This window comes from Apis cerana, linkage group LG1 (assembly GCF_029169275.1).
Source record: "Apis cerana isolate GH-2021 linkage group LG1, AcerK_1.0, whole genome shotgun sequence".
In the NCBI taxonomy this organism is placed as follows: Eukaryota; Metazoa; Arthropoda; class Insecta; order Hymenoptera; family Apidae; genus Apis; species Apis cerana.
Window position 1 is genome coordinate 5,211,099 of NC_083852.1, and position 23,071 is coordinate 5,234,169.

A 23,071-nucleotide genomic window follows, 5' to 3' on the forward strand; every position below is an offset into this window, starting at 1 on the left:
TAGTATATGAATATAAATATGTAAATGATACATAAATAAAAAAATATGACTAATTTTATAACAAATTTCAAAAATAGCTTTTAAATATGTAATTTTATGTTTAAATACAAAAAATATAAAAATATATTTTTTTATAGGAATCAAATTGATAAATTTAATGATATATCTCACCTTTACTATTTGAAAGAATCATGATATTGTTTTCCGGATGAAATAACTGTAAGAAGAGTAGAAAAATGACACGAAAACATAACCATCAACTCGGAAGAGCTGAGATCTTCCACAAAGAGTGACATTCTATTTCCAGTAGGATATAAAAGGAGTGCTCGCAAAACGTGATACGTGATCCAACGATGTGGTTCCTTATGTTATCAGTATTTCCAGACAGTTTTATTTCTTCATTTCTATTTTCTTAACATTATTTGTGAGCAAATATTATTATTGTAATAATTCCAAATGATTTATTATTAAATTATTTTTTATCTTTCATATACTGAACATTTTTTTATATTATTTATATTTTTCATTATTTATATTTCGTACTATATTTTCTAATTTTTATTTTATTGTTTTTGTTATAGAATTATAAAATTTCAATTAATTTTGGAAAAAATAGAATCAATGAAATTAAAAATACTTACTAACAATATAAATTATATTTATTATATTAGAATAGTTGTATTCGATACTATTAGTGAACTATTTACAGTATCCATACCCTTTTCCTGAAAAAAAAAAAGGGTTCAAAGCAGAGGTAGCTACCACCATTACTGGTACAATTTTCTAAAACTACAGATAATCTAGGATTTATCAAATTTAAATGAATTTAAAATTTTTTAACGATATATAGAATATTTATAATATTTTATAAAAATTGTAAATGCGCGCAGCGCTACCTTAGCTTTTTTAAAGATTGAAATATTGAAAGAAATTTGTAATTAAATTCATCATATATCTTTCTAATTATCTTTCTAATTTCCTCTTATAAATTAAAAACTTCTTCATTTTTCAATTTGTAAAAGATCATCAATTCAGATTTCTTAAAAATATTTCAAAGATTCATTTTCAAAGAAAAATTTTATAATTATTTGAAAAATATTCTGAAAATAGATCAAAGATATTTTAAATAATTAAATAATTAAATTATATTTATTTTCAATTACGTTTCTTTTTAAAAATCAAATTTTCGTTTAAATTCAATATTTTCATGGATCGTGATCAATTATAAATTTCTTTCTAAGTTTTTATTTCAGAGGAAGTTTCTTTTTAATGAAAAAACTTTTTTCAGCCGACCCAGGTCCTCTTGATGAAATCTGCAGCCCGTTCTCCTATCATAATGGCAGGCGCATTTGTGTTACCGGAAATGACCCTTGGCATAATACTAGTATCCGCTACTCTGACGCCTCTCACTCCTCTGACTCTTAATTGATTGTCTACTACAGCGAGAGGATCGTCCGGTGGGCCCATTTTGCAAGAACCTGCTTGATGATTTTCTGGCGCAGTATCATGCTTTACAGCGCACTCCCAATAAGCATCGCAACCGAATTCTAAGTGTTCACAATTTTTCACAGGTGTACGATCTAATTGAAATCCATATCTGTAAAAAGAAAATGAAATTTAACGTGGAAAAAACATTGTAAAGTATTTAAACGGATGTATTGTATAAATATATTGTAATATATATTATTATAATATTTTTTAATCATTTTTGTGTTGTGATCGTTTTTTATAATATCTAAATAACTTAAATAAATTACAACTCTTTTTTTATATAAAATAACGAAAATTAAAAAAATTGATACGATTTCATTATCACGAAATGATTAGTATTATATTTAACTTAAATAGCGAAATGATCACTTTGATATTTCTGTAGAATATAGCAATATAAACTATATTATATACAATAAATAAATGCTGAAAGCCATTAAGCCAACTAAAAATAACAGGAATAAATAGCATTAAATTATTTTGCAAATAAAATGTGTTTGCGTTTAAGTAAAATAATCTGTTTGCTCGAATATATATATATAAAGAATTCCCCTCTCTTACTAGGGATATTGCAAGGTAAAACAGATTTCGTCCAAGGTTTTACTCGGTTGATAACATCCAATTGTTTATCGATAGATAAATGTTATTTTTACAAAAAGCTTCTTTAATAAGATTGTTAATATTTATTTATTTTAATATGATATTGCAATAATGATCATAACACTGATTTTTTTCGTAGTATAAAGAAAGAGAAAAAAAAATAAAAATATAAAAGAATCGTAATTCCAAAAAGATCGTGAAATATTAATTTTATAAGAAAAATAAATTTAAAATCTATGAATTTACACAGTCCAAAATATTCAACTATCTATCAGCAAACATCAATCGAACAAAATTAATCGAAGATGCTACTGACCTTAGTTAAAACTGTTGAATGAAAAGAAATCGATACTTGTATAAATTACACTTAGATATTATAAATAGAAAGTGTCGTACCTGCTGAGAGCCTCAGTTTCAGACAACCTGATACTGAATTTAATAGCCTCTATAAGGCCTGCTATGTCATCAGGATGACTCAAATACTTCGGATAGATCAACGGTTTCGAAAGAGGATCGTTATTTCGTAGACGAAGATAACCACGACTCTTTGGATGAAGATATGTTGGAATGATGTAAATGGTTCGGTTATTACCCTTCGTTTCACCGACCATACCCGTTTCTGCGCAGTCTGCTAGGTATCCACCGAATATCAACTGAACATCCGGATGATCCTCCTTTGGATTCGCGTATTTCGTATTTATCATCGCTGTTACCTCGGAAATACCTGTTAATTATATGGAAAATAACTGGAGAATTTTTATTAAGTACTTTACATATATTGAATTTGCTAAATAAAATTATCGGTATTATCGGTAATCTCGATTCGGTACGATTTCATTTTCTTCATGATAAAACTTCATGTTTTAATGTACATACATTTATTTTTGAAATTCATGTATCGTAAATCTACTTATGAGATTAAATTGATTAATATACGTATATAATAAATATATCAATGAATATTATTAATATATTTTTATAATTAATATTAATATTTTTATAATTAATTCAACAAACATATGAACATGGCTGAAACAGATAGTTATGAAATAATTATCTGAAATGAAATAATTTTCAATCTTCAATCTTCAATTTTTAAGAAATTGTTGAAAATTTTTTAATAATTTTTTAATAAATTAAAAAGTTATTTTAATATAATAAATTGCATTTCATTCGAATGTTAAAAATAGAAGATCAATAACTAAATTTATGCGACACTTTTGTCGATCTTTTCTAGAAAAAAAATAATTGCAAGATTAAAATCACTATATTCTTTTCATGCGGAAAATTAAGAAAAAAAGATCGAAACAAAAATGCGCTTCCTCAAACGGTTGCAAACTAAAAATAATATACAATAAATAAAACTTAGTCACAGATAATTAAACTTAATTAATATAATAATTAAACTTTTCACAAACGTAAGTATTTGAAGAAAATGAAAATTTATTTTTCAATATAATATCAATTTCATATTTTCTCATATATTAAAATGAAACAATCTTATTCTTATTTACTATTGGCGAATGTAAAATATATTCTTTGTCATTCATGAAATTTTTTTTATTACCACAAAAGACATTAAAGAAAACAAAATAATTTAAATTATCTATTAATAATTGAATATTTTTTAAATAAATGGCTGAAATATATTAAATTTTTTAATACTATGTATATAGAATGTCAAATTTTAAAAAATTTATGATAATTTTAAAGAATCTAATTTAATCTTTAGTAAATTTCTTAAAAAGATTTCCTAAAAGAAAATAATATGAACTCTAATCATATTCTAAATACATTTATTCCATAATAAAAATTTTAATATAAATCATATTACGAAATACTTTTGAATCTTAAATGATTTTTCAAATATCTTCTTAGGTCATGAAAATAAAACACATGTCACAATATAATAGAGATTATTATTTAATAGAAATTATTTTAAAGAAAATCTAATGATTTCGAAAAATTACCTTGTACACCCTTGTAAATTACTACGATGTAATTAAACTTCTAGGAGTTATACCTAAGGAAGGAATTGTTATAGATTGAAACGATTGAGATTTGTGCGAAACTTGACCAATCGTAAAACGTCGGGAACATGCGTGCAACGACAAACAGTGGAAGCGCACAAACCAACGAAGTAACGAATCGAACGCTAATTGGTCCGATTTCATAACGGGTCACGTTGTTGGTCGTGGGTGATTGGTGGAAACGACTGGACAAGTTATGAACTCTACTAAAATGTGAATAGTTTCAATAGACTAATCAGCCGTTAGAAACCACGATAGAGTAATTTTTCGATCGCTTTCGGGTCAAATGATGGTAAACAGACCGATTGAACACGCGGTTGCGTCACTAAATTGATCGTGACAAACACGAACTAAGATTATTGTGTAACAAACTTTCACTGAATGCAGACACTCGTAATTATTTTGATACCTCGAATATCGAATATTTGATGAGCTTTTGCTATAGTTCCTTTTATTTCTTTGATTTCTTGAAAACGATTTTATGAATTTGTTTACAAGAAAATTTTGATTGTTGCATTATAACTTATGGTAGGTATGGTAGGTATGGTGTAACTTTTTGTAATATAATTACAGATAATACTTTTAAATATATTTTTAACTTACCTGTACCAGACATCAATCCATCTCTGAAGAGAAGATATTCCATTGCAGTTGCCCAGTTAAGAGGAGTCGTATCAGTATCATTAATAGTGAAGACCAGCGTATAGGCGACGTGATTGTGAAGATTTTTACCTACACCAGGTAAATCATGAATAACCGGGACACCAACAGCATTCAATTCTTCCCGAGGACCGATACCACTGTTCAAAAGTATTTGTGGTGAATTAACGGCACCTAAATAACAAAAATATTACGCATATTTAAATAATGTTTTAATCATAAAAAATTATAAAAAAAACTATTTTTGATAATAATTAATATTGAGAAAGAAACTCATTGTATATATTTATATATATATTTCCATTATTACAATTATAATTATTTATGGTATATTTAGTTATATTAATTCTAAGTTGGTAGTTTTAAAATTAAGTCTGTTTTCTAGTAATAGAAATAAATATAGTATTCAAGTATTTCGCAAATCATTCTATGTAATCATTCAACTGTATTTTACAAAAGGAAATCGCAATTTGAACAGGATATGGTCATTGATCGATCGCACAAAAGAACATATCAAAAGACTGACTAATCAGAAAAATATGTACATAGAATGAAAGCTTAAAAACGGCCTTGTAACGAATATATAATTATCAATGAGTCCTCTCTAACCTCATCAACAATATATATACCAAATATGTCCTCTTCCGTAGCAATCTTTATTTCCTTTGTATTCCGAAAGGCACACAATTTCTATTATTCGCGAGATTATAGTTATAAATTATGATGAATCATGAGTTATTTTGATGATAAATAATTATTTTAAAATTATTCTACGATTGTCTAAGGGCATTCAATATTTTTGATGTTGAGTTGACAAATGGAATATTATCATAACTTTATAACAATTATATAAAAATATTAATATTTTATATTTTATTTTTTATTTGTATTTTTGATTATGTAATATTATAATTATAGTTATCATGTTAATAATTTTTATAAGTTATACGAACGTAAGATATTATATAATTAAATCTTAATGAAATAAAGTTATAATTTTAAATATTGGATAGTTACATACTTTTACATAAATTACTATTAAAAATGTGAAGAATTTTTTATATAATAATATTGTTTATTCCTATTATAACAAATTATTATAACGAATTATTATAACAATTAAGTTGAATATAGATTATAGAAATGTAGAAATGTAGATTGTTTATGAAATATAGGGACTAGCAAACTAAAATTGGAAATGAAAAATTAGATTTTCATGTATGATCATGGAATTTAATGGTATAACATAAACCAAACCACGGAATTGGTTATTCAAACACTTCGATAATGAATATTTTTTTCTGTGAGAGAAAATTATTTGTTCTTTCTCAATAGACTGCAACTTATTTCTTCCTACTTTCCTTTTTTGATGGGTCTGAAATTTGATTGATAGTTATCATTACATACGTCAGATGATATTACATGATGTTTAAATTATTTTTGATAATATGTGTTACATTTATTATTAATGCACATATATTTATTTTTTCAAATAAAATAATTTTGAATTAATGTGTTAAATTTTTGAAGAATCTTTTTAAACAATTTTATTTTATATTTATTTTTCTTAAATTGTTTGTACATAGAAATGCAATTAAATAATTTATTTATTATTTATAATTTATTATTAATTATTTATAAATTATTATTATTATAAAATTTATTTATTTACTATTTATTCTGAAGTCTAATTAGTTAAAGAAATTTATTTAAATTAGTTCATGAATATGAAATCATTAATGAATATAAATTTATGTAAAAAAATATATTATAAAGTATAATAATACTACTATTATTATTTATAAAGTATAAAATAATAATAATATAAATAATAAAAATATAAATTTATATTTAAAATGTGTATAATTCTACTGTGTTTAAAATTATCTGTTATTATCATATTATTTAAATGTCAATCAATTAATTTAAATATTTTTATTTATCACACAATATTTCTTCATGTTATATTACAAATAAAAATCAGTTTTTTGTATCAATATAAATTAATTGCAAATCTTAGCAATGTAATATAAATGCATATTTAAAATTGAACATGATAAGTTCAATCTTAATATAAACTTATTAACTGTTATAATCTAATAATATAATCTTATGAAAGAAATCATTATCAGAAGAAATTATTTTTATTTAAAAAATATCTCAATGTTGCAAATAGTTCTATATAATAAAAATTCGTCGATAAAATCTAATTTCTACCACTTTAATCATTATTTATTGCAGTTATTTATAGATATTTATGCAAATATTTCCAATTTTTTTTTTAATAGAACATAAAATGATTTGTAAAATGATTTAAAATGTTTTAAATCGAATTATAAAATGAAACGATTTTAAAATTTAATTTATGTAAATAAATTTCAACTTGCAAAGATAAGAATAATCTAAATACGATCAGAATAAGATCAGAATATCTGAGAAAAAAAATATTAGCTAAAATTAGAGTCACAAAAATAACATATAACAAGCATAATATCTTATAAATATGTGGTAAATAATTCGATTTAGATTCGAATCTATAAACGAATGGTTTTTTAATGCACAATCTTTCTTTATTTCTCTAACTGAGAATAATGAAGACAAATCATGCAACAAAAATTCATATGCATTCTTAAATTTATATTTCGTTTGTACTGAATTTTACAGCAAAAAAGAAACTGCTTTATTTAATTGATATTGAAATATTAATATTAAAATAAATACCTCCACTTATAACTACTTCTTTCGCCACAGAGACTCGATGGATCTTTCCATCATGAACAAATTCTACACCAACTGCCCTTTTGTTATTGTCGAATAGTATTCTAGTTGCCGTGGAATTGAGCATTATATGGAGATTTGGACGATTTTTAGCTGGTCGTAAAAATGCTCGGGCAGTCGAAAGTCGTGAACCATTTCTGGAGGTCGTTTGAGCTATAGCGAATCCAGTGTGAGTTCGTCCATTTAAATCCGCGATACCATAACCTATAAATAATTTGGAGAAACATTGTAATTAAATTTAATTCAAAATTGAAATTTAAAAAAAAATTTATAATAATATAAAAATTCGAATCCAAATCCTTTGTGAGATCTCAAAACTCTCAAAAAAAATTGAAACTTAAAACCTTAAAATAATTTTTTTTCTTCACAAGTATTCTCATCAAGTATTTTATTAAGGATTAAAATTTTAATAAGTTAAATTACTAGATCGAATTTGTTCCGCGTTGGAATTCGGAATCGATTATACTCGATGAAATGCGAGTATTATTTGTAAATTAGTATAACAAGGTCAATATATGTTCATTCATCGTCAAAATGTATTATTATTGGAACAAAAGCCAACAGTAAACACAATGTCGCAATTAGCAAAAGTGATCGAATTACATAACTAGTTTTTCGATGAATATATCGAAACGAGTCATTAGACTCATGCGAGTAATAACAACGATGTAAAGAAGAAACGAGTTCCTCGACGTCTCGTAATAACAGGTTAAATGCAATTCGAGTTAAGTAGAACGACTCGTTGTTACTAGAGTATTTTCCAGTTTTTTCCCAACTTTCTCGCGTATTTATTTTTATTGCAACCGGAATACTTATAATGAATATTAAAAAGAAGTTGTTTTGAACAGAATTTTACCAAGCCATTACTTAATTGGTAATCTTCTTTTGAAAGAAATTATCCTTTTAGAACCAAATTCTTTTAGGAAATATAAGAAAAATTCTTCTTTCATTCTTTTTTCTATCATTTAATAAAACGTAACAGATATAGTACCTTAATATTAAACATTATTATTAATTAGATGTCAGTTAAGTCAGTTAAGTTAATTAGATGATTAATTAGATTTTTTATTTAAAAAATATTATTTAAGAAATAGAAAATTAATCCAATTAGTTTATATAAAAGACAGACAAATTGTGTATTTAATTAAATAATTACATGATAATTTGTTTAATCACGATAAAAAAAAATTAAAAATAAATTTACCGAGTTCCTTTCCAGCTTCGAGAATAGAATAACTCAAGGGCGGATGATAAGGGAACTGCGTGACTGTGAGTGGTCCACCAACACCGTGATAACCATAATCCATGGTGTTTGCTTGAAGATTATCCTCGCTCCTGATGAAATATGGAAGGACATCTTGATAAGACCATCCTATGTTACCTAGCCTCGCCCAGTCATCGTAATCCTTTCGCGAGCCCCTTATATACATCATGCCATTCATAACGCTGGTTCCACCCAGAACCTAAATAATATTTTAATTATCCATTCGTTTGCTTTCTGTCGGCTATTCTTGTACGTTATTACGGCAACAGTTGAAAGAGGATTATATGAATACGAAATAATTAATAACAATAATTAGAGATGAAATAATAATCTAATGAAATAATAAAAAATAATAATGAAATAATAATAAATAATATACCGCAATTTACCTAATTGAAATATTTTAAATAAATAATAAATAAGTTTTTGTGTCTTCTAATGTGTGCTCTTCATAATGATTTTATATGTTTGTATTTTATATTTTTTGTTTTATATTTTATACATATTTTTACATTTGCTACAAAAATAGATATTAATTTTTTATCGATAATTTATTCATTTTTTTATTAATTATATATGAAATATCATATCAATTAAATGATAATTTATAAATGTTCTTTTAATATTTTTATATATTTCTTTTATTAATTTTTTGACGAATATTATTTCCAAGTAAAGTGTATACATACTTTCCCCCTGGGCCAATAACATTTTCGATCATCTTTATTTAGACACGCAGTATCTTCACTTTCGGTATTATACTGCCAATCGATGTCAGTTCCAATGAAATTGAAAAAGAACGAAGGTATCTGCGTCCCAGTGGGTTCATCTAATCCAGCTTCTAACAATAGTACCGAAAATCGTGGCTCCTCTGATAATCGTGATGCAACTGTTGCACCTGCACTTCCACCTCCGATAACTACAAAATCATACCTAAAAATAAAGACAAATATTCTCCATTTATCTTCATGTTTCATATTAATAATTAATATAATTTTATTATCAAGTTATATAAATACACCACTTTTTTTCTAATATAATCATTTACAATATATTACATAATCAATACTTTATTGTTATCTTATTCATATTTCTCAATCATATATTATATATTATATATATAATTGAATCATACAATTTTTCATTTTATACTAAATTATATGTAATCAATAATCTAATATATATAAATGTAAATAAATCATAATGCATAATCTATTTCTCAAAGTTTTACACAAATCTCTAATTCTACATTTTATTTATCTTATTTCTTACGACATTAGATCCATTGCAAGCAAGGTTACGATTTCATTCCTTTATACATAACAGATTGGTCCACTCAAGCCGTTAGCAAAAAATCAATGCATCTTCGCTTCATTCGAAGACGCGATTGTCGTAGTACAAATTAGAAACTGGGTTAAAGGAACGTTCTATAGCTGGTTGTGAGCGAAAGGTAGATTTCTCAGGAGTTTATTTGATATTTTGAATGCCACGAGGCTCGTGCAACCTTGTGTGCATTCCGTAAAATGTAAGTAAACACTTTCTTTGTTTAGGAACAAGTTTATAAATTATTAAAAACGTAAGATCTGTATAGTATGTTTTTTGACAAATGTCGTCTAAAAAAAGTATTTCTAGTTGAGAACAATGAAAATTAAGTAATTTCGAGAAATTTATTACCAGTAAAATATTTTGAATATGTGCTGATATGCGCTAAGAATTAAAAAAAAGTTAGGTTAGAATTTTGTTATTCATTTTTAATTTATCAAAACATTATTTTAAGTATTATTTTCATTCATTTTCAAACATTTCTTACCTTTTAAGTTGGAAATGAGACAATTCTTGAAATAGTTACTTAATGAACATGAAAACCAGTTTTTCTACTTAGTACAAGTTGTTTACTTGTAAATTCTTTTTAAATTCTTGATAAATTTATTTTCAACATTCGTAATATTGGACCTCTCAAATAATAAATTTTTAATCAAATTTTTAAGCGATCAAAAGTGATAAAAATTTAAAAATGACTGAAAAATTTAAAAAAATAATTTTAATAAAAAAAAAATTTCTATGCTTTCAGATAATAAAGTTTATTATTATAGATATTTCTTTCAAAAGTTTGAAAATTTATAATAAATATATTAAATTTCTTATCTATTCAATATTCTTTCTTCTATACTTTTCTTTGTTTCTATATTTCTATAATTTCTCTCTAATAATATCAATCGATCAAAATCACTTTATTGACTTTGTGCAATTCACTGACATTCATGAATCCGCCATTTCTTGTTTGTTGCTTCACTCATGCAAGCTAAATCATCCTTTTAATTTTTTCCAAGTACCGGGTCGTAAAATAAAATTCACGACCCATAAGTCATTTGGCATTCATCAATGCCAATTCCACTTTCTTATGCAACAAGAACTTTCCATAAGAAGATAGTTTTTATTTATCTCCAATTTTAACCAATCATGTTCCGCTCGTTATCATTAAAACAACGGAAATGAATTAAAAATGAAGCGAAACGATATTTTTGATGATTAATTTTTTAATTTCTTTCTGGAAAATTAATTTTCAATAGCGAAATTATAATTTTCATTTCCATTCTCATTAATTCGATATTTCATGTTCCTCATTAATCTTTACCAATTCGGTTCACAATACGGTTTCTGCATTTCCAATTAAGTGATTGTAATTTTCTTCTTTCAAATTCTATGTACAAAATGTATACATTTATATTATGATATTGACTTTGGTATGAAAAATGAATTGAAAATGACAAAATTGTGGAAAAAACTTGTAGCCACATGAAAAACATTTAGAAGAACTTAACTTAATCTAACTTAACCTCTCAATTATTTTTGTTATTATAATCTCATTACTAGTCATAGATATATAGTATGATTTCTTAAAGTTTTTAAAAAATAAAATAATAATCATTTTATTTTTTCTATATTTTCTTTTTAAATAAACTTATTATATATAATAATTTATAAATATTTGTAAAGCAAAGCATCCTCTAATTGAATGAATATAATAGAAATGCATAGTATTATATAACATTACAATTGTTTAAAAAATTTTAAAACCCTTATATTTAAAAATAAGAATGTTAAATAAAAGCGATTAAGTGATAACTTGAAAGGATTAAGAGAGTAGATTGTGTCATGTCATTCCGCATCAAATTATATAGCAAAAGCGTAATGTTATATAATTCGAAGCATGCATGAGAAATGCGAAATCGAGTTAATTAAATGCATATGAATCGATGAATGTATATCTCGCGAGAAATCAGTTAATAATATTTCATTTTTTGCATTCTGAATATTCAACTAAACAGAATGATGTAAAAAAATATTCAATAAATATGCGAAACATTCATGATGAGTTGCATAAGTATTGAGAATCTATATATAATAACTCACTGTTAATAAAAATAAAATAGCAGATACTTGGGTAATAGAATTTAAAATCAAAATTATGAAATCAATTCTTAATCGTGTGATATAATTAATTCACAATTTATATCAAGTATCTTTTTTCGAAGCTAAATAGTTTTTATTGTAAAATGTTATTATTTCATATATATATATATTATTTCATATGTATGATATATGTTAAAGTAATCCATTTCAAATCTGATGAAAATAAATGTTATTTGTAATTAAACAAAAACTATGTATAATGATATTAAATTCTTTAGTAAGTGATATTAATTACTATTCTAGTGATTTATAAATTATAATATAATTTCATCTGTTAATTATTTATATAATTTTTTACTAGTGAATTTTCTTATGAATAATAATGAATATGAATATAAAATATTATAAATATTAATCAAAATCAATTTGTTTTATTTTGATAAATATTTAGTAATATAAAAAAAATTTTTTAAAAAATTAAAACATTGCTGAATATTGAGTTAGTTTACCTATTTATATGCACATTTCTCTATCATACTTCTCATTTTCCTCCTTTATCATATTTTAAATCCTCTATAAAAATTAACACACCTTTCGCTATGAATTGCAACTATAAACAATTCTTGATGATGCACTTTCAATTTCACTCAATTATCCATAACACAGACCACAGATTCGCATCTATCTAAAACTATACGAAATTTAATAGCTGGTTCGAAGCTGGTTGCTTCAGTCCGCATCCGGCATAAGTACAAGCGCAGATCTATGAGGTTAGGTGTGATGCAACGTGAGAGAATCATTGAGACAATGGTACCGGGCCATTACTCGCGTATACATGCATGCAAAGATTTCACAGATATGTGTATGCATGAATGCTCGCTTCCGAGAGGGATACAGAGAACAAAATGAGTTTCCATACGGTATTATGTGAACCATATCCGCGACAATTAAACGTATCTTCTTTGGTGTCGTTCAAATGATGGCAGAGACATCTGGTTCCTGTTCAACGTTATTTGTTTGTCGTTTGTTCAGAATTTTTCCGGAATCTTTTTAGATTCCTTTGATGCCTCGTTGACGCTTTAATGAAACGGAGCGATATTATACAGAAAAGAGGAAGGATTTATAAAAATATACGGAAGCTATATAAAAAAATATGACGATGATAGAAGAAAAAAAAAGAGAAATGAAGGCTATCAGTATCATTTATATAAAATTATTATATATTAATAAATATTCAATATAAAATTTTAATAAATGTTTTTGAAAAAGATTTATAAAATATATAAGAAAATTGAATGCAAAAAATAACGATGATAGGAAAAAGAAAGATCTGTGATATTGGCTTTGTATGTATATGTAATATTATTGTATTTTTAACTTATTGTATCGAATAAATGTTATACAACATATTTTAAAAAAATCTACAATATCAATTTTATAGATTTAATAATATAATGTAATTTTCTAAAAATATACAAAAGACAAGAATGCAATTATTGACAAATACAAACAAATATATCGGTTTAAAAATGGTAAAAGAATTCCAGTCAAGGAACATGATAAATAGTACAAATAGTACAAATTTTGGCGGATTTTTTTGCTAACGAAACAAAATATTGAACGGCATACGAAATAAAATAAAAATGGATACAATTGGATACAATTGATTTTTCTTTTTGATGTCAATAAGCGAATTCTTGATTATCGAATCATTTTTATTAAAAAATGACCAATTTGTTGTTTCAGTTAATCGTAATCAGGTATGATTTAATCTCAAAAAAATTCGAAAATTTCAGCCATTGACTATTTTATTTTTGGGAATATGAAATTTATTTATATATATTTTGCGGAACTTTTCGTATTGTATAATATATGTGACTGCTTGCAATATCGATATTGGAATGCTTTCAAGGAATCTTAAAGTCAATCGATTTATTTTATTCCCAATATGGATTATGAGGATTAGAATATTTAGTAACATATTTCCAATGATTGAATATATATATGAATAACATATGAATAAAATATGAATGAGATTATATGACTATATTGATTAAAGCAATTTTCAAGTTTTTTTTTTCTAATATATAGTGTTTATTAAAATTTATTTTTGTGACTTATTTTATTATTAAATTCTTATTTAAAACTTTTTTAATTATCATAATTTAAAAAAGTTCGTAAAAAATTATAATAAAATTAATCTTAAATAAGTTTTACCTGGAATTAACGGTAGGAGGTGGTAGAGGCCTATTGCATGGATCTTCGAGGTCACACTGACTACGAAGAAATACTTCTAAAAGACCCATGAATAGCATGAAGGACGAACCACCGCATGTTGATGCCAGTGTCGGTCCAGACGATGGGGTTAATGGACAGTTACAGCTCATCTGTAATATCAATTAAATTTATAATAATCTTCACGTATAAATGGCAATAAGATAAGAGAATATTTGATAATTTTATTAATAAATAATAAAATTAGGGATTGCAAATTATCTTTTCTGTAATCATACAATTGCCTGTGTTTTAAATGTAATTAAAAACATTATAAAATTATAATAAACATTATAAATTTATAAAATTAAATATAATTAATTTACTAATTAATTTATAATTTATTAAATATTATAATTAACTTATAATTTATTAAATTTTTTTTATAATTCATAAAATCGTAGCACAATAAAATATTCAAGTCTTTTATAAAAAAAAATTGTTTGTAATAATGTATTCTGCAGTGAAAATATATAGTGATTTCAAGATTGAGATTATTCAATTTCAAATTGGATAATTATTGGATTTCAATTATCATGGAGAAATTTATTAGTATCGAGTTTTGAAAATACTATACACAATCATTGAAATACGAAAATTGCAATATTGATTATTATCATAGATTCTAATCATTATATTAATATTTAATTATATATTTAATTATATATTTAAATTATATATATAATAATTTATATATAATACAAAATATGATCTTCCAATATATAATTTATGATCTTCCAATGATTTTTAATAGAATCAATACTAGAATCAAGTCACGTTGTTTTGCAATCGTGATCGTTGCATCAAATTCGTGATTCGTATACCGATTTTCTTCCATCGATGTCTATTTTTAAAGTTCTTTTCCTTATATCAGTGGTTCTCAATGAGTCATGATCCATAAGAGGGAGGTACATGTTGACATGTTTGACATATTTTTTAAGATTGCTGTTGTCATCTTTAATTATAATAAAAGTTGTGTAAATTGGATATTTATGGAATAATGGAATTGAAATTTAACTCCGATATGAATCGACTTTTTTTCATTCTTTGACTTTCAAAAAGGTAAAAATCATTGTATTTTTTTGAGAAAGAAGTGACTTATTGACAAGAAAAAAAAAGTGAAAGAGGATTGAGAGTTATTATAAAATAAACATGTCGTTCCATTTAAGATCAAGAATTTTTTTTTCCAATAATAAAGAAGATTAAACATTTATGCTATAAATTATCTTGATCACTTAAAACTTTTATATTCAATATATTTCTCTTATTATGATTTTTATCATTTATTCATCATATGCTCCTTCTTTTCTTACCTATAATTTATGTAATACTCAGGATTTATTCCTATCTTTGGAATTTTGGACTTTGAAATCCATTTCAAAAAGAGGATCATAAGTTATTTGAATACCATAAAGAGAAATCACAACTCTAGAAAATAAATTATAATCTTTCGTTATTTGATTTATTAATCATCAATTTGTTATATAATAAAAATTTAATAAAAACTGTGTTAAAGAATTATAATTTATTTAAATATTACTACTTATTAAAGAAAAGAATCACGATTCAAAAAAAAGTTAGAAAACAATTGAAAGAAGACTCTACCTGATGTTTTACCTGCAAATCTTATAACGGTTTTTGCATGTCGTTTCCTCTTTCTACGTTTTGCATTCTCTCTCGACGTTTCAACTTGCTCTCCTACCGTTGTGTACCGTAATTATTGTTCTGTATAAGATACACGTGTGGAACATCATGTAGCTCTTATTGTTCTTATGATACCTCTTCTCTTTGAGAGAAAGAGAGAGAAAGAGAGAGAGAGATTTCAACATTTTGCTTCGTTTTTTGCGAGGAATGATCGATGAAGCAGAGATCGAGGAGATCGATGATGCATGGAATTTGCGATCATTTTGTTTCGGTTTTTGTTGGTGTTACGAGACTTAAATGCAATGTATTCTGTGGAGATGAGATTGGATTTTATAAGGGGAACTAAGAACGTGAATTGCGAATGCAATAGAAAGTGGACGAATATCAGTATAATAAAGAATGGTGAAATTTATGAGGAATAAGAGAAAACGTGAAATGTAATGAAATGAATATTGTGACGATCATACTGGTATTCGTAGATTATTGATTAGATCAATAATTCTGAAATAACTTATTTTTTTGAAAATTTTTATTTATTTATACTATTTTGTCTGAAATAAGAAAATCTTATGTTACTTATAAAAATATATATAAGTAAAATAATATTAAGAAAATAGAAAAAAATAAATAAATTAGAATTTAAAAGAATATATAAAAGAAATCATCACAAAATCTGTTAAAATTAACAATTCTTATTTTTTGTCTACCTTTGTGTTTATCATTTTATTCGCATCGCATCAGACAAGAGTTTTACGATATTATGAAAGGACATCGCCACTACGAAGGTGCGTGATCATGTATGCACACTTCAACACTTTACGTTCACTGACCGAGAACCGTGTCGATTATGAAAGTCACGCAGTTCTACTAGCTTCTTTTTTCCTCTGTTTTTCTAATTTTTTACCATGACGATCCGTCATAATTAACAATGTATAATCTAATTGCAGCATGGCGTGTCGTCGATGGAATAATGAATTTTGTCCTCGACCGAGAATGTATTTTATTGTAATGATACACACGTGTGTAACGCGTTCAGGTGACGATGTAACGTGTTTCGGATATATGTGACGCACGTGTGGATTTTTATTACTGTTCCATATAAGGATTAACTTGTTTCATAGATAGTTTTATAATGTTACGTGAGGTTATATAAACTACACAACTGGTGCCATCTAGGCTATAAGTTTGAATTCTTTCGAGCATGCGTAAAATTTCACTTTTAAATGAGCTTTGTTTTGACGAAAGAAATATTTTAATTAAAATATTATATATTTCAATAAATATATTAATGATAGAAAGTAATTGGATTGATGGAAGCAAAATTGGATATAATTATCCCTAATGTTTTTCAGGATTTCTAAAAATATTGAAAAAATTGTAAATTTTTTATATTGATATGATTACTATTTATTTATTTATATATAGAATGTCTTTAATTTTAGAAACAAATAGTTTAGTTATTTTTCAATAATAGGACTTTTTCGTAATTAAATAAGATATTTCAAACTTCCAATTTTCTTAAAAATTTATTCGTGCTCCCTTGATCGTTGGAAAATAAAATTGTATCATCAGTTATAATTTACATGATTCATAAATGTATGGAATCGTGGTAAAAGAAACGAGGAAGCGTCCCACACTTTCTTCAGTGATCTTTCTGACAAAAGAAAAAAAATATCTGAATTGTAAATTATGCATGACTTCACATGTCGTAATATTAATGAAACGATATGAAATAATCATTTTATTCCTTTGTCCATAAATAAAACAATTTTTACTACGTAATATTGCATCAATTTATTTTTAATCATTCTTTATTTTTCATCAATTTTATCATTTTATAAAAAAATAATTGCCATTTAATTGTATAGATATAAATAGTTAAGATTTAAATAACGTGAATTTTTATTCTTTAAATAAGAATAAAAATAAAAATAAAATTTTTATTATTTTTATATAAATTTGTTTAAAAAAAAGCAATGTATGTGAGAAAAAAATTATTGGAATACAAATAAAAAGAATAAAAAAACAAGAATTTAAAAATGAATTTAACTTTTGTACAATTATAAATTTTTTTGTCATAAATAAAGTGTTCTCACAAAATAAAAATGTCAAAAAAGAAAAAAATAATAATAAAAATCAAAATACCATCATAAAATGGAATTTAAATCGAACAATTTCTTTGAGAGAAAAATAGCGTCGAAATTCGCTATAATAGTTATAAATAATTTTCTTTTCTTAATTTTTCTTTACTTTTATTAAACAAATATATATAAAATAATTGAAATACAAACCGATAGAAATAAACCATAACTTCCAATATCTATCTCTAAATTTTTAAATACCCTACATATTATAACTTAACAATATTATAATAATTATATCACAAGCATCTTCTTTTATGTTGATTTTTTCTGTTCATATTCATTTCATTCAAAGATAAATCTCGCTAAATTTATAGTATGAAGGACACGTTCAATTTTTTCATTTAAAAGCAGAATATGAAAATTTCGCTTAGTAAAAGTTATAAATTTATCGGTGAGAATATGATGATATATAGAATGCAAGTCTATATGCCTTCATTAAACTCACTAACTTGTACGAGGAGTTTAAGTCATGCTTAACGAGGAGTCGTATATGACCTGATTTTCGAGGAAAATTCGATAAAGCAAATGAGATTTGATAAGAAACTTTTGAGAATTTCAAAAAATTCGAGCAGATTAAATATAATGTTTCGTTTCTTGAATCTATTGGATCTCTGAATCGAGACATGAAATTAATACGATAGAAATTATATAGGATAATTTTAATATCCAATAGGATAATTTCCTATAATAAAATTGAAAAATAATATTTTGTTCTAACAATTTTTGTTAGTCTAGGAATTTTTTTAGAATTATAATTAATTACAAAGCTCATATATAATTATATTTGTTTTTTAATATAATATAAAAATCTAGAAAGATTGTTATTTTCCCTAAATTGCAAATTTTCCCTATAATTATTTTTAGGGATTTTTCTTTTTTTCCCTAAAATGATTCTTGCCATTGTTATGCATAAAAAAACATCAAGATTGTGAAATCAATAATTGTTTTCAAAAAATGATTTTCTTCATCACAATATAACAAATGATATAACTAATGCAATTTGATCTCTAATCAATGGTTTAAATGTTGTGTCCTCGGTTACTGGGACTGCGTCATCGGGCTCGAACGTATAAATTGCAAACGATCTTTCTTTCGATCTCTTACTATGTTTTACTGCCAATTATTGCGTATGTATACATACATGATTGTCACGCAATAAAATCACACTCTCAGGTATTTGTGTCTCGTAACATTTTGCACCTTATAACAGATTGTTGTGCATATCAATCAAAATTTATGCAATATCAAGAATATTTATTTCTAACATCTAAATTAACCTAAATTAAAAAATTATTTAGTTAATTTTTCTACGATGCATTAAGAATTTAAATAAAAATAATTTTTGAAATATCTTTTTTTCTCTCTCTCTCTCTCTTTTAACATTTGTAAAATAATCATGAAAATAAATCTCATCAAAAACTGAAAAAGAGAACTAAACGAGAATCAAAATTCAATCATCGAAATTAGTCGAAATAAAGAAGTAACACGAATAACAAGTTCATATATTCATAAATGATGATAACCTATAACGGGTTTCTAATTAATAAATAACTTACTGAATATTTAGTAGAATGTTGAACTTCAATTGATTATACATGTTTTCCATCATTATATTATTTGTTAATAAAAAACAAAAAAAGGAAAAAAATAATGAAAAATGAAATATCATTTTTATACGATCAGTTAGAGAGAATGTAAGATAAGTAGTACGATGAACCTAGTGAGAATATTTCAAGGGAAAGGTAGAATGATTCCATGATTCTTAATGCCAAGGTATATCGCGACGCGAAGTCGATAATACTGCAATGGTATTATTACGAGATACACGAAGAAATCTATTGAAACTTTTTATCTTAATTCACACATGTGAAACTTTATAATATGATGAATGTTATATATTTCTATGGAATTCGATTTAAATAGAAATCTATATTTGAAATTCAAATGAGTTTCAAATGTCGAGATTTGAGACTTGAGATTCCAAATTTTAATGATTTAAAAATTGAAATCTTGTTAATTGATTATTGAATGTCCTTCTCCAAATATTTTTTTAATCTGCTTTATTAAGAATCAATTGTTACAATCTGTTTTTATTTTATAGATACAATATATTTTTATCAAAAATCTTGTACAATAATTTATGTATGTTACAAGTAAAAAACTCACAAATTTAAAATAAAATAAATTGGTCTCTTCAATTAACGGTTTATTTAATAATTTCATATTATTGAAAGCATACAGGCTTAATTTGTTATATTAATTACCTTTATTACTCTGAATATATATTAATATTAATAAAATTAAATTTAGTTCATTTCATTTTATATAAATAATTTACTAATTTAATTTACTAATAGTATATTACTATGTAAATTATTATAAATTAAAAAAGAATGAGAATTACATAAAAAGAATTCAAGATATTAGAAAGTCTCAAATAAGATTGGTGACAAAAGAGTCACGACTTTAATTATCTTTTTTAGAAGAACAGGTTATTTGTAATTCTTGTCTTAGATTATAAAATTGTGAATTGCGAATTTTCTTAGTTATATCTTGAATATGAAATTGAAATATTATTACAATTTTATTCCTCTACTTTTTCTATTAATCCTTTACTTAAAAAAAATTAAAATAAAATTGAATAAATATTTTTATAAGTTAAAAATAAATTATTGTTATAAAAAGAATCTCAATCTCAATCTCAATTTAAACAAAAGGATTTAAATTATTAGATAATAAGAATTCACTGAGAGAATTCTCAAAAGTTCCCTTCGATTTGCTCAATTCGAAATACGTAATTTTATCCTGATTTTATTCTTCGTAGATGTTTCACATACCCGTACATACATAATTAGATTCAAACTTCAGATATACGAATTCCAGCTGATTATCTTCTCTTGCCGTATTTTCGTTGTTACACAATTCACGTGACTTCATCTTGCCGGTACAGAGTATTGTTCGACGAAAAAACGTGAAAGAACGGAAATCGCGATTATAATTAACTCGTCTTGCGACGTTCCGTTTTTAAAGACGAAACTGTCTGTTATCTTCCGACAAGAACAATCGTTTGAAGGCGAATAGCTGTGGACAAAATTTAATATTTTAACGAAGTCTTTTCACCAAATCCTCATTTCGCAAACTCTTTGTAAATTCCTCTCTTTGATTTCATGATATTTGAGATTTTACATTGTTTCAAGATATCAGATGAAAGAAATATATAAATCAATCAAATATATAAATTAAAATCAATATCGAATTAATATATCAATATTTAGACATGTTATCTGTAAATTTTTTATTGATTGCTTATAATCATATTAATTTATATGCGTTAATAATATATGTTTATCATAACTATAATATATTAAAGAATGTAATTGAAATCAAATTGGATTTGTGATTTTTTGAAAATTATATCTCATAAAAGAGAAAATTTAAGGTTAAGATTTTAAAAAAGGTTCTTTTTGTTTTTTAAACTTTTAATTACATTATAATCTTTTTTTTTAAAATTCAGAAAATAAAAAAAAATTTGATTTCTAATTTCACATAATTAATGAAATTATTAATAAATGATCTAAATGAAATTAAACGGAGACTTACTTCTGAAAAATTGTCTTTATATCCTCTTGTATTGAGTTTCACACTTGCGACATCGAGAATCCTTAACGTGTTTATGTCCACGGTACGCGTGGAAGAAACAGGATCGCGGTTCACGGTGCCACGATCAACACCAGACTAACCTGGTACCATTCTCCAACCAGGTTGTAATATTCGACAACTTCCACCACTTTCTTGCCTTCCCTTCTGCTATGGGTACCAGTTTATGGAAATGATCTGCGCGGCCGTACCATCTCATCGTTGTTGCTGGGAATCGAAAAAGATGATAATAAAAGATTAATTCTTTTATTATATTAATTGGATATTTTTTTTTTATTAATTAATATGCGATATAATATCTATTGTTATTTGTGAATATCTTCTATATATATATTATGTATGAGATTAAATGTTTGAGATTTTTTTTATGCTCTTGTTCAGAATTATAATATTCTGTTTTAAAAATATGAAAAAAATATTCAAATTTTCCTTAAAATCATAATTTTTTATTATTATATATTATATATGAAATAAGTAATTAGTATTCATATATTATTTATATTGAATAACTTGATAAATTATTATAAATTTAACAAAGCTTTGTTATGTTTTGTAAGACCTTATTAATTAAAATATAATAACATTAATTAAAACAGTTTTAATTAATTAAAACTGTGCAATTAAATACATATATAAATCTTGAATCAATTGAAATTTCAATTACATAATTTTTAATTCGAAAAATATTAGATATTATATCGCAATTTTCATTAATAATGTAAATATACTTAAATTAACATGTTTTTAGAAAATCATTAAATATTATTCGTTTAATTGATATATCATAAAAAACTTTTTGATTATTTGCAATAATGGTTATAATAATTACCTCGGAATATATTCGATCACGCAAATAAATTTAGGTTAGATCGTGTTTTTAGTTGGAATGTAATGTAAACAGTAGTATAAAAAAAAGTAATTCCCGCATTCACGGATGTATAATATGGGAAATGATAGGGAATTAATAATAAATAAAAATTAATAATAGTTTGAAAATATTTTCTTTGATTTATATAAGATTTTCTTACCTCTATTTCGTGTTTCATTCCTGAACTTTTTAACAAACTTTCAATCGATCGATATCGATTATTTCATGTAACAGTATATAAAATTTT

General features: G+C 24.6%; 1 protein-coding gene and 1 long non-coding RNA gene across 9 annotated transcripts; one reads left to right on the top strand and one right to left on the bottom strand.

The window, feature by feature from the left end:
• Positions 1 to 641: 641 nt before the first annotated feature.
• On the bottom strand, positions 642 to 23,070 carry LOC107994935 (glucose dehydrogenase [FAD, quinone]-like). 8 transcript variants are annotated; one of them, XM_062079347.1, is made up of 10 exons: positions 22,985 to 23,070; positions 21,900 to 22,163; positions 21,147 to 21,380; positions 14,455 to 14,624; positions 9,513 to 9,756; positions 8,764 to 9,022; positions 7,503 to 7,763; positions 4,725 to 4,955; positions 2,488 to 2,815; positions 642 to 1,597 (listed from the first exon to the last, which is right to left on the bottom strand). In XM_062079347.1, the coding sequence occupies exons 3-10, from the start codon at positions 21,234 to 21,236 to the stop codon at positions 1,285 to 1,287; spliced, it is 1,896 nt and encodes a 631-aa protein (XP_061935331.1). In that variant the 5' UTR covers positions 21,237 to 21,380; positions 21,900 to 22,163; positions 22,985 to 23,070; the 3' UTR covers positions 642 to 1,284. The 8 variants fall into 8 exon arrangements, with proteins under 8 accessions (XP_061935331.1, XP_016907590.2, XP_061935342.1 ...); XM_017052101.3 differs by lacking the exon at positions 21,147 to 21,380 and having other exon boundaries at positions 22,985 to 23,063; XM_062079358.1 differs by lacking the exons at positions 21,147 to 21,380; positions 21,900 to 22,163; positions 22,985 to 23,070 and adding exons at positions 16,129 to 16,706; positions 16,863 to 17,306.
• Positions 4,074 to 5,423, top strand: LOC114577092 (uncharacterized). The gene is made up of 2 exons (XR_003696874.2): positions 4,074 to 4,649; positions 4,734 to 5,423. It is a non-coding gene; the product is annotated as an uncharacterized LOC114577092 (long non-coding RNA).
• Position 23,071: the final 1 nt, after the last annotated feature.